General features: G+C 39.0%; 1 protein-coding gene across 1 annotated transcript in view; it reads left to right on the forward strand.

The window, feature by feature from the left end:
* Positions 1 to 13,350, forward strand: part of CHD2 (chromodomain helicase DNA binding protein 2) — a 143,156-nt gene that overhangs the window by 30,016 nt on the left and 99,790 nt on the right. Inside the window, exons 4-7 of the mRNA XM_006885193.1 lie at positions 3,602 to 3,688; positions 5,442 to 5,503; positions 10,642 to 10,749; positions 13,172 to 13,312. Of these exons, the coding sequence (XP_006885255.1) occupies positions 3,602 to 3,688; positions 5,442 to 5,503; positions 10,642 to 10,749; positions 13,172 to 13,312 (398 nt within the window). The remainder of the gene's footprint in view (positions 1 to 3,601; positions 3,689 to 5,441; positions 5,504 to 10,641; positions 10,750 to 13,171; positions 13,313 to 13,350) is intronic.

Consider the following 13,350-nt stretch of genomic DNA (forward strand, 5'->3'; position numbering starts at 1 on the left):
TACAGTGTTAAACCGATGGCCTTTAAATATTTTAAAAGATAATGAGTAACTAAGAGAGAAGGAAAAGAAATACTAAGATGAAACTATTACTAAGGTAAGAATTTTGAGGTAATAGTACAGCTCTAGGCCAATGAAATAAAATACACTTTTATGTTTAAAATGATTTGTTCCCAAAAGTGAATAACAGTAGCTATACTTGTGTTGACGAGCTCTGTTGGCATGTAGTTATGTGGTCAGCTGTTAACTGAGAGGTTTACTGAACCCACAGTCACTCTGGGGAGAGCGATGTGGGAATTTCCAGCCGTTGCTATTGGATGTTTTCCTTTGTACTGTAGGGTTGCTGCCATTGGTCAGAATTCACTTACATCAGTGGGTTTGGGTTTCAGTTGGATTGACCTCCTGGTTCTGAGGAAACGTGATTGGTTTGTGCTTTTGGTGATCTGTTTTCTAAGATGAGAATGTCTGAAGGTGATTCTTTATTTTCTGTTCCCTTTCTTTTCTTATAGTACTTTTTCCTAAAAGTTGAATTTAGATTTGGTTCTCAAGGAGAGGCTTCTGGTGGCCTACTGAGTAAGGAGTTGTGTCAACTCAAAGGCAGATAGTTCAAATCCTCCAGCTGCTTCTCGGGAGGAATATGGACACTCTCCTTTTTGTGATTTACAGCTTCTGAAAAGCCCGCTGGAGGATCACCTGTGAGTCACTTCTGACTCTGTGTCAGTGAGTGTGATTCAGTCCCCAGGGACAAATGTTGAACACAGTGTTTATGGCTCTATTAACATTTTAGGATGTACTGTAGTAAAGTCTCTGTAGTTGAGCCATACTACCTAGCTAGTATTTAAAGATGATAAAATTAATTGGTATGATGATGATGTTGTTGTTGTTGTATACCATAGAATTAGAACTGACCCATAGTGGGTTTTCTGAGGCGGTTAATGTACTGGAGGAGATTGCCCATCCTTCTTCTGCAGAGCAGCTGGTGGCCTTGTACTGCCTCGAACTGCGTGCCTTTGGGATTGCAGTACAGCTTTTTGTCACTACGCTATCAGAACTGTAATTGATATAGTGAAAAATAATTTATTCATCTGCCCTTAATTTGTCTGCATTTCATTTATAAAGCTACCTGGAAGGTTTTGGCAAAAAATAAGGCCCCAAGAATTGATGCGATACCAATTGACATGCTTCAACTAACACATGAAACCCTGGATGCGCTCACCAGTCTATCCCAGGAAATATGGAGGACAGCTGTCTGGCTGACTGACAAAAAGATCCCTGTGTTCCCATTCCCAAGAAAAGTGATCCAATAGAATGTGGAAGCTACTGAACAATATCATTAATATCACATGCAAGAAAAATACTGCTCAGTATCATTAAAAAAATGGCTAGAACAGTATATAGATAGGGAATACCAGAAATTCAAGCAGGATTTAGAAGAGGCTGTGGCCCCAGAGATATCCTGCTGATAGCAGATGGATCCCGGCTGAAAGTAAAGAATATCAGAAGAGTGTCTATTTATGCTTTATTGATTATGCAAAGGCATTTGACTTTGTAGATTTTAACAAGTTACACCTAACATTGAGAAAAATGGGAATCCTAGAACACTTAATTGTGCTCGTACAAAACCTATATCCAGACCAAGAAGCTGTTGTGTGAACAGAGCAAGGGAACACTACCTAGTTTAAAATTAAGAAAGGAGGAGTGTATTAAGGTTGTATCATGTCTCCGTACTGATTTAAGTCTGTATGCTGAACAAATTATTTGAGAAGCTGGATGCTGTGAAGAAGAATGTGGCATCAGGATCAAAGGAAGACTCATCAATAACCTGTGTTATGCAGATGAAACAGTCTTGCTTGCTGAAACTGAGGAGGACTTGAAGTGCTTGCTGCAGAAAATCAAAGAATATAGCCTTTACTATGGATTGATTCTCAATGTCATGAAAACAAAAATTCTTACCACTGGTTAAATAGGCAACATAATTATAGATGATGCAAAGATTGAAGTTGCCAGTGGATCCACAATCAACACCCTTGGTAACAGCAGTCAGTAAGTCAGGAGAGACTTACTGTGTTGGGAAACTCTGCAGTCAGGGACCTCTCCATATTAGTGAGCAGCAGTGATGCCAGTTTGAGGACTCAGGGGTGTCTGATTCAGACCATGGCCTTTCCAATCACTTACTGTGCATCTGAGAGCTGGGCAATGAATAGGTATGACAGAAGAACAACTGATGCCTTTGATCTGTGGAGTTGAAGAAGAGTACTGAATATCCCATGGATGGCCAAGAGAATGAAAAGAAAGGTCCTGGAGAAAAGGCAACCAGAGTGCTCTTTGGAGGCAGAGCTGATAAAGCTTTATCTCACACACTTCAGGCATATTGCTGGAGAGGCTAATCCTTGGAGAGGGACGGCATGCTTGAGAAGGTGGAGGGTTGGTGAAAAAGAAGAAGACCCTTAATCAGTTGGGTAGACTCAGTGACTCCTGCAGTGGGCTCGAGTGTGTCTGGTGGATGGTTCAGAATAGGACAGGATTTGGATCTCTTGTTCATAGGGTTGCTATGGGTTGTACTCAACTTGATGGCACCTAACCACGACATCCAACCCTTAAGGATGCACATGGGGATTGGTGGATAGGGCTTTTGTTTTTTCCATTTGCTAGTTTTATTCTGATATTCTCTTTTTGTTGCTTCTTCCCTTGACACTTTGTACCACTTGGTTATTCTTAGCCTTTTGTTTGAACCTATTGCTCTAACTCCGAGCTCATTTGGCCATCACGCTCTCCCCTGAGGACGTGGGCTCACATGATTCCATTAGATTCTTGCTCTGTGATGCCTCTTCTTGTGCCATCCTGTTGGCTGGTTTGGTGTGGTTTTGTTTTTTTTTTTATCCTTATTTTCATTTCAACGTTGGTATTTTTTTACTTAAAGACATTCCATTTAAAAATTATTTATTTATGTTTATTTGAGAGATTGACAAATCATACTGATTTTCCATACAATCATTCATAGATATCATGTTATAACATTAATTGCTAGTGATTAATGTTATGAAAAAACTAGATGTGCTAGAGTAAGGACGGTTGTCATTCTGAGTACTTTTAGATAAACCTTAGGAATACGTAATCTTTGTGTATCTGGCATGTTAAGTGACTGGAGGAATGAAAGAAATACATGAATATCCCGATTCTTATTTAATGAAACATAATGGGGCCTGCAGCTTGTTCTTTGAGTTCCTCTAGTGAGTCAGTTTGCTTTCAAAATGGAAATGGCATTAGGCAGTTTAAAATGTAAGATTCATTTGGTGTCTTTCTTGCTGTATTATAATTTAACTATAATATTTTAATGATGTTCCACAGTGCAGCATATAATTTAATAACCACGTAGTAATGAGGAGGAACTTTTACACTTGTTATAGGATAATAATAATATGCCTTATTCTTTTTAAAGATAGTGCTTGTTTCATAAACAAAATGTAACACAATATTTTCCACTATTTTATTACTTGAGTTCAGTTGGTAGAAATATTGTATGGCAAATGTAGCAATATGAATGATGAAAATAGTAAATGGGGGATCAACAAAAGGATTCACTCATGGAATATTCATTTTCCAGATGTGGGAAGAGTATCCTGATGTTTATGGTGTTAGGCGGTCAAACCGAAGCAGACAAGAACCTTCGAGATTTAATATTAAGGAAGAGGTAAGGGGGAAAAATAGAATAAGGGATATATTTAAAATATCTGTCTTACTCGTCTTTTCTGACTCTTTTAAGTATTATGTTACTGTAAACAGAACTGTAAACTTTATACATGGGAATTCAGTGACTCTAATGAGTACTTTCTGGGAATATATGTAGTAGGACAAGATGTTAATTAAAAAGAAGGAACCTGCCTTAAATGTTTTATATACGAGAGTATTGTACAGAACTGACCTCAAATTCTTGTTTTAATTATTATTTGCATTTTCCCACAGAGAAATTAATTGTAGCAACTTTGCTTTTTAAAGTAACCTAGATTTGTTAAATAAATACTTTGCTGGGTGAACAGATACATAATAGAAATAGTTTCTAATTTTTTCCTAAGGAAGAATCTTAAGTATTTCCCTAAACTTGATTTTTCTGGTTCATTCCTAGTGTGAAATACTTGGTTGCTTTTAAACAAAATATGTTCCAGACATAATGATTGTTATTTAATTGTAAGTGATCAACTAGACTGGTGGTTTTAAAGGTGATGTTATGCCCAGATTCTCTTGTTTCTCTAGAACCATACTTCTCTCCCAGTTATAATTTTGTGTGACATTTGTGGGTTCTTATCTGTTCACTAAATAGGTTTTATGGACTGGATTCTGAAGAGACATTTTTTTATCTCTCAGTTCTTTTTCTATATTTTAAGGAGGACCAGCCTACAACTTAATAAAGTTAAATACTTATAGTCATATGTTACTGAGTTGAGGTTGGGCTTTAGGTAAATAAATGTGCTTTAAAAATATGTTTCAGCCTGACATCCGAGCTGTATTTGGGTTGTTTTATTTCATATGGCCTCTCAGCGGGGTTTTTGGTGAGGTCTCCTTGCTTGCTTTTTCATGGTGTCTAGGACTAGTTACTGAACCACTCTTAAATAGTTTCACAAATCTTTCTTGTTTGTGTATAAGTTAATGCTTTCTCTGTAGGAATATGAGGCTGATAGCAGTAATAGTTTGCTATTTGGCCTAATTTGGGTGGAAAGAGCTCAATTGGTCTGTGGCTATAGACTTTGCTAGTACTTGTGGCAGAGCACTGCCAGTTCATAATTTGAACATCTTGAACCTAGAATGAAGTAAGTTAGTAATCACTACCTTTAAAGATACACTAACTAAACATTGTGACATCTTCTGATATTTTAGAGCTGATTTAATACCCTATAGAGTCACCACTTTGGAAGCAGGAGTGGCATCCACTTCCTAAATAACATGCCTCCAGAAACCCTATGAACTTTGATAAATGTCATTAGTCATAGAGGGGTTTTAAGCCTTTTGTTCATAGGGTCACTATGAGTCATGCTCGACTTGGAGGCAATCAACAGCATAGTCACCACTAGCCACATGTGGCTTTTAGATTCTATATTAATGACATAAAATTAAGAATTTGACATCTGCATCAAGTCATATAGTCAGTAGTCACATTAGACCAGTGGCAGGTGACAGCTGGCTTGGACGGTGAAGGCACAGAAGGTTTCTATCATCACAGGGATTTTTACTGGACAGTGTTGTTCTAGAGTTAAGCTGAAGTCAACGTTTCTTGCCTTTGGAGATAAGCAGGACTAACAGGCGTAATTCTCAATGCTAAAGAGAGGCTTGTACGTCTTGAATATTGCTCTTCTGACTAGATCTTTTGACTAGTTGAACCGCAGCCTAATTTTGACCCTAAAAACTATGTTTAAAATATTTAATGATTTTCCCTCTCTCTCACATTGAAGGCAAGTAGCGGGTCTGAGAGTGGGAGTCCAAAACGAAGAGGCCAGAGGCAGCTGAAAAAACAGTAAGTTTTTCATGGGGGACTTGACTTGATCAAGCATTTTGGAGGCTTTTTTCCTACAGGAGGCTGTGTAGGCACTGCCAGCGCTCTACCCCAGGACTGCCACAGGCTCTATCCTGCTCCTGTGTCTCTGTGTACTTTGACTACTGCAGCCTTTTAAGCCCAAATTCTCAGTTTAACACATGGAAAGGGGGTCTTCATGCAACTGGGCTATTCTTGGGGCAAGCCCCAGAGTCTTCCAGCTGATTGGCCAGTTCAGCCCCTCGTCAACATCATAATGTTTGCAAATACCAGATAAATATAAGTAAACACACTTACTTCTAGTTAATCAAAGAATAGCTTTGAGTTTGCCCTTTCTCATTTGCTTATATTGATGTTGATGTGGAAGAATGATATTAATTGGGTATTACTCTTGGGCTTAAATGAAATTAGGGCTTCAGTGGCCGGCCTAGTCCATAGATCATTGTGCTGCTAACCCAAAAGTGGAGGCTCTGGTGGTTCGAGTACACTGGCTATTACTAGTGAGAAGGGTGGACAGTCTCCTCCTGTGCAGTTTACATACTGATAACTCGGTAGAGGGTCAGTGATAAGTCGGTTTCTAACAGATGTTTATACTCAATATTTTCTTAACGTTAGTTAAAAATTATGATACTGGGGGGGAAAAGTAACGTTGTTTGAGAAAGGCTAAAATATTTTTTGAAGGGATTTGATTCTCTTTGGCTATATCAATTCTGCAGACCCTCTTAAGAAAATGTAAGTACTCGATATGTACAGATTTAGATGACTCTTGACAGTTGTCCATGGCCCTTAATAAGAGCTCTTGTTAAATGTTCTCGGATTAAAGTGTTAGTAGGCATTAGTAAGTGTTTGTGTCGGAGCCAGCTGTGTGAATCTTTCAAACCCATTTCTTCATCTCCAAAATTGTGTCTTATCCTGCTTACCTAGCCAGACTATTAAAAGTTATGAACAATAAGCAAACAAATAGCATGCTACATGAAGGCTTCTGTGACATTAAATGTATGTTATTAAAATAGTGACAGAAAAGTCAAGTATGTAATATTATCTGCTCACAAGTACATCACCTTTTGTTTGTGTTTCAAGTATGTCCTTAGAGCTGGAGGAGTCATGGTGAGCAGGCCTGCACTTGTTGCTGGGCAACCTACATCTTACAAGACTTTGTTCTACCTCAGTTTCCTGGCCTGCTCAGGAGACGCTGTTCTGTATAACTAGTCTTTCCTGTGGGGAGCTCTAGGGGCTTAGTCCTGGGGAGCTGCACTGATAACCCAAGGGTGGTGCTTCTCTGGGGGTTTGAGTCCACCAGAGGCTCCTTAAGTTGACTCCCACTCATAGGGACCGTGTGTAAAATATCAAAACTCTGCTTAGTCCTGTGCCCTCTTCCCTCACATTCTCTGCTGTGCTTTTGCTAGCCATTGCTAAAGGCATTGTCCATCTCATTGAAGATCTTTGTCTCTTTCACTGATCCTCTAGCTTTCTAAGCAAGATGTTCTTTTCCAGGAATTGGCCCTTCCTGACAAAATGCCCAAAGTATGTGTGGGAGGCGGAGTCCCACAATCTACTCCCAAGGAATAATATAATCTAGCTGCTTTTTCTTAGGGTCTCAACATGAGCTGAAGTAGTCCTCAGTTTCTGTTTTGAGCACTGGCTTCTTACACTCCTCGGGCGGCTGATGCATGCTATGGCCATATGGGGGAACCTTTCTGAGACAGGGTTGCACAGCACTACAGGGGTTGCTGTGATCTCTCCAAGTGTAACAGCTTAATGTGTGGATACAGAAAATTGAGGAGAGAGACTCAAAGCAGGGGAAGATGAAGTACCAGCACAGGGTAATTCTTTTCCTGAAATCCTGGAGGCCCTACTTACACATTTTAGGAGTACTATTTATAGGTTTCTAAGTAATTATTTATTTTTTGGAAGTATTAATTTAAATGTCTAGAAAAGAGTTTTAAGAGTAAAAGTAGTACAAATAGCACCAGCATATTTAAATTAGATTCACTTTTATCTTTTGTGCTTTTATCATTTTTGATGCTCTGTTTATTTATTTACACGCCTCAATTATTTTCCTGAACTACGCAAAGATGTGTGACTATGTGGATCACAACAAACTGTGGCTGACTCTGAGAAGAATGAGAACCCCAGAACTCTTTTTTTGTACTTATGTGAAACATATACTTGGACCAGGAGGCAATTGTCAGAAAAGAGCAAGGAGACACTGCATGGTTCAAAATTGGGAAGGGTGTACACCAGGGATGTATTCTGTCTCCATATCTTTTCAATCTATATGCAGAACGGATCTTCCAGGAGGCTGGGCTGTACAAGGAAGAATGTGGCATCAGGATTGGTGGAAGATTCATCTACAACCTGTGTTATGCAGATGACACAACCTTGCTTGCTAAAACTGAGGAGGACCTGAAGTGCTCACTGCAGAAGGTCAAGGACTACAGCCTTCAAATACGGGTTGAAGCGCAACATCAAGAAAACAAAGGTTCTCACCACTGGGCCAATTGGCACCATCATGATGGATTGTGAAGAAATTGAGATTGTTAACAGTTTTAGTTTGCTTGGCTCCACAATCAACACTCTTGGTACCAGCAGCCATGAAATCAAGAGATTAATTACATTGGGGAAGTCTGCTGTCAAGGACCTCTCCAGAGTACTGAAGAGCAACAGTGTCAGTCTGGAGACTAAGATGTGCTTGATCCGAGGCCATAGTCTTCACAATTGCTTGCTATACATCAGAGAGCTGGACAATGACTAGGGATGAAAGAAGGAGAATTGATGCCTTTGAGCTGTGGTGCTGGAAAAGAGTTTTGAATATACCCTGGATTGCCAGGAGAACAAACAGATTTTTGCCTTGAGAGGGTGAATCTAAGCTGCTCCTTGGAGGCAAGGATTCTGAGGCTTTGTCTGACATACTTTGGGCATGTTGCAAGGAGGGACCAGTCCTTGTAGAGGGATGGCATGCTTGGAAGGCTGGAGGGATGGAGAAAGGAGACCATCGAGATGGATTGATACAGTCACTGGGGTAATGAGGGTAGGTGTGTCAGAGACAATCAAGTTGGCACAGGACAGATCAGGGTTTAGGGCTGTTGTACATAGGGTCTCTGTGAGTCACAAGCAACTTAATGACACAGAACAACAACAACAATTTGAAAGCAGGTTTTGGACATCATGACTTTTTACTCCCAAATACTTAAGTGTTTTCTATAATGTAGTATAATAGTACTAGTAAGAATAAGTATGATCTCTTTCAACAGCATAGTAAATTTTCAACTTTACTTTTAACATTAACATTATGTCAGTGCTTTTTGTATGATTTAAATTTCAGTTTTATCACTTGACCCAATCATTGTATTTTTTATTTTGTATTTTCATAAAATACATATAATAAAACATTTGGCATTTCAGTCATTTTTATATTACAATCCTGTGAAATTACAATATTTTTTTGTCATCTCTACTACAGGTGTTGCATTAATTATAATTTTTTAAAAATAATTTTAATGGATATTTACAGTAATCATAATATTTTTTAAAAAAATCTAAAGTCACTTTCTTTGCTTTTATGACATTCTCCCTGTCCTTGGGGTTTTCTAAATTGTCAGTGCTGTCTTGGAGCAGGATAGACTTTGTTACTTTGTACATAATAGGGTGACTTTATGCACTGTGGAGGCCAAAATGAGGCAGGAAAAATTACAGCATTTGCCAATTTTTAAGAACATTAATGAGTATTGCATGAAAAAATATTTAATAATCAAAGCAACGTAAGTAGGTTAAATGAATTTCAAAGTTTTGTTTGACTCTAAAGCCTTTACGTTTTCGCTTAAGTATTTCATGCCTCGTGGTACTTTCTTTTTTTTCCCTTCCTGTAAGACTCATACAGTAAGATTCCTGTAGGTTATGGCTCTTTCAAATTTTCTAAAATCTCAAGAGAGCAAAGGAACCTGGCCTAACTTATGTAATAATTGTTATAAAGTACATCTTTATTAAGCACATTATCTTGTGGATGGCAAGTTTGTCAGTGAAAAATATGTTTAGGCATCAGAACAGATGAGGAGAGGAACTGTCTGAAAGGAGCGTATGATTAGGTATTGTATGTAGGACAACAATCTGGAACAAGCAGTGCATTGCAAAGTGGACTGATGGAGGGTAAGCGAGGGGAATGGAGGAAAATGTGTAACATAGACAAATGAAAAGCCAGACTTTCTGTAGAATCACAATAAAAAAATATAAAAGAAAAATATGTTTAGGGACTGATTTTTTTTTTTTCATATACTCTAGAGATGTCTAGTACCCACTTAGCTACTTACTCACTGCCTTCTCGTTGATTCCAGTGCATAGTGGCCTGTTGAGCAGAGTAGGGTTTAAGCAGAGAGCATAAGTCTCTACGAATGTAGGCTCTCGTGTCCTTCTCCCAAGGAGTGATTGGTGGGTTCCAATCTCTGGCTTTTTGCTGAATGCTTGCCACTGTGCCATCACTGTGTTACATAATCTAGTAAAAGATGTTCCCAACCAAGAGCCCCACTATCCTCTACAGATACCAGATTTCAGACTCTGAATCAGAAATTCTGTGTCTGGATGTCACCAGTCTGTCTTAACAAACTTTCTCGGTGGTTTTGATGCATATGAGTATTTTGAGAACCACTGACATACAGGTTTTAGATCTTAGTATTGATAGTTGTCAAACAAAACTAAATGAGAAATGTAAAGTTTATATTTTTAGAGAAAATTACTAAAAAATATATTGTGCTTAAAGTGCAACAATGGATGAATGGAAATCCAAAATCTCTGTAAATGTTCATTAAAATTAATAAAATAAAACTTAAAAAAACACATTATCATGATGAGAAGAAGATAATAAAAGACATTCTAAAGGATAAAAAATATATTGTGGTTTCTTCTTTGCACTTTGCCCTCCTTATTTTTATATAAGGAAATAAAGTAGGAGTAGATAACAAGGAAAAATGACTACTGAATTTCATATTGCTCTAGAATCAGTCCTTTAGTAGAACATTTAAACAGTGCATTCTCAATGTTTTCCAAAGTCAGAATGAAACTGATTTTGTCAGCTTGTTTACCTGGAAATTGCTTTAAAAGTAATTTTGCTTTGCTTTTGATTATAGAGAAAAATGGAAGCGGGACCCCTCTGAAGATGAACAGGATCAAGGCACCAGTGCAGAGAGCGAACCAGAGCAAAAAAAAGTGAAATCCAGAAGACCCATCCCCAGAAGGTCCAGTGTTTGCCTGGGGAATCTCTGCTCTGGACTAGCTTCATTTGTTAGATTGAAAAAAATGCCAAGTGTTGGGGTGATAACCCTAAGTGAATTGAGGGAACAGATTCTTAAGTTCAGAACCCTGGTGTTAGGAACCTGGGTTTGGAATGCCTGTGGTTCATTTTGCCTTCTGGTCAGCAGATGATTAGATGGCAGAGCTGAGTCACTGTGGTGTTTGAATGGGGCGTAGCTCTGATGTCATTGCCGTTGGGTAGGCACTGACGCATAGCTGGCCCTCCATTGTGGTTCTGAGGGGGTAAATGGCACGGGAGGAGAGTGCCCATCTTCCTCCCACAGAGCTCTGACTGGATTTGAACTCCCAGAGGGGCATGGCCTTTGGGTTAGCAGTACAGTTCTCTTTGGGCTATACCACCAGAGTGCGCTTGCATAGCTAAGGACAGGAGGTGTGACTATCCTTAGCTTAAAAAAACCCCAAACAAACTCTTTGTGTATTTGGCTAGTGGACAGGTTCTTTTTGGGCAGACTAGTTTATTTTTAATTACATTGTTTATATGATCTATCTAATGTTAAGCAGGGAATTCTGCTGATACAGAGAAAGAGGTAGGCTGAGGTGTCAGATAATTTTGGATCAGACAGATGGCAGCGTGTTGGAGGGCTGGATTGAGACAGGAAGCAGACAGGCCCCATGAAAAGTTTCCTTTCTTGCAGTATTAGCATGAGGCTGGCGAGTAGTGGCCTATGGACCACATCCATCCTGCCTGCTTTTAGTGAGAATAGTGTTTTATAGATGAATATTTGTAATGAATTTGATTTGAATACCAGTTAAGGAAAATGTTACCACAATTTTGCTTTCCTCATGAGTAAGCTCTTTATCTGTAAAGGGAGCAGATACAACGTGGATGTGGCCAAGCCTGACTTCTACGCACTTCATAAAGAACTGTGCTCATCAATAATTTCTGACAAATAGCTCCGTAGGCAGACATGCCACCCATGTACTCCTACACCTATTTCTACCAATCATTGGGTTCAGTATTTGTTGCAAATTGACTTGCAGACTTTACTCGCAGTTGTGAAGTTTATTGAGAAAATACTTTGGAGAATGGGAGAGGTTTAGTCCAGCAGTCCCAAGCCAGATTAACAGCAAGACACAGTTCCCCAGTTAGTTCAGATAGCTTCTCAGTCAACAAGTGAAAGTCTAGGTTCAGTTTAGCCACACAAATAAATCTGTGGTTCCCTCAGTCATCCAGCAAACTTGGTCTCAGAGCAGTTATAACCCAGCCTTTCCTTCAGGCATCTGGCAAGCAAAACCTTTAACTGTGGCTCCATCTCTGGGGCTCCTTTGGTTACACCTTGTAATAGTCTTTTCACCCACTCTCCACCACCATTTTTCACAGTGTGGAAGGCACTCTCTTATATTGGTCCCACACCTGTTGATCATTTGCAAGACCAGTGAAGGTAGCTGGAGATTATGTGGGCTATTTTTATGAGTAAATAGTATTAATTTTTAACTAGGTCCTGATTGGTGAATATTTAAAATATTTCTAGTTTTTTATTATGGCAAATAAACCAAAACCCAAGCCTATTGCTGTTGAGTCAGTTCTGTCTGTAAGTCCATAAGGTGGAATTCTATTCCTAGTAGAACAGTTGCATTTGTCAATTTTATAGATTTTACTGTATTGCACTACAAAAAAGGTACCATCTGCAACATCTATGAGTATATTTTTGACACCAGGTATTTCCAGTGAATAATTGAGATCCGTGGCCACAGAACTTTATCTGTGATCTCTTGTAATAGAGCATTAGAAGTATTAGAATCACTCTGAGCTCATATTGAAAATAATATGGTTGTGTGGATAAGAATTTTAGGGAGTGGGACTCAAGAATGTGCATTTATAAAAAAACCTTTTTATTTTGATTTGACTGAAGGTTTACAGAGCAGAATCGTTTCCCATTCAACCCTTCATACACATTTTTTTAAAAAATAAATTTTTTTCTGGATTTTGACATTGCTCACAGCATTTTTCCCATTTCCTCTCTGTGATTCTGGTTTCTGTTCATCCTTCTGTCCTCTCCCTTCCTGCCTTCTGAGCATAATCACAGGGCAGATGATGCCCTTTTGATGTTGGGTGGTTGTCTGTTCTTAGGACTGAGTTCCTTCCTGATGGTGGTCCTGTCCACCAGTCTGTTGTTTGGCTGAAAGTTGAGCCACAGTGTGAGTTGAGTTCCAGACTCGGAGAATGACTAAGCATCCTAGTCTCTGGATTTCCACTAGTCTGGCCATTTTTATGAGGAATGTGCATTTTCAACATCCCTTAAGTGAATCTGAATTATGTCCTGTGTGTCTAGAAAACACTGTTGTATAATTTGAAGTTGATCCCAATTGCTGGAGTCTAAGCTTTACCATTTTTTCTTATTTCAGGACAGTGCCCAAGCCCCGTGTTAAAAAGCAGTCTAAACCTCAGCGTGGTAAACGAAAAAGACAGGAGTCCTCTGATGATGACGATGATGACGATGAAGCTCCCAAAAGACAGACCCGTCGCAGAGCAGCTAAAAATGTTAGGTACACTGTGCCTTAGAGGTTTTCATTTGTCAATTGTG

This window comes from Elephantulus edwardii, unplaced genomic scaffold (assembly GCF_000299155.1).
Source record: "Elephantulus edwardii isolate Elephantulus edwardi_28Jun2011 unplaced genomic scaffold, EleEdw1.0 scaffold00041, whole genome shotgun sequence".
In the NCBI taxonomy this organism is placed as follows: domain Eukaryota; kingdom Metazoa; phylum Chordata; class Mammalia; order Macroscelidea; family Macroscelididae; genus Elephantulus; species Elephantulus edwardii.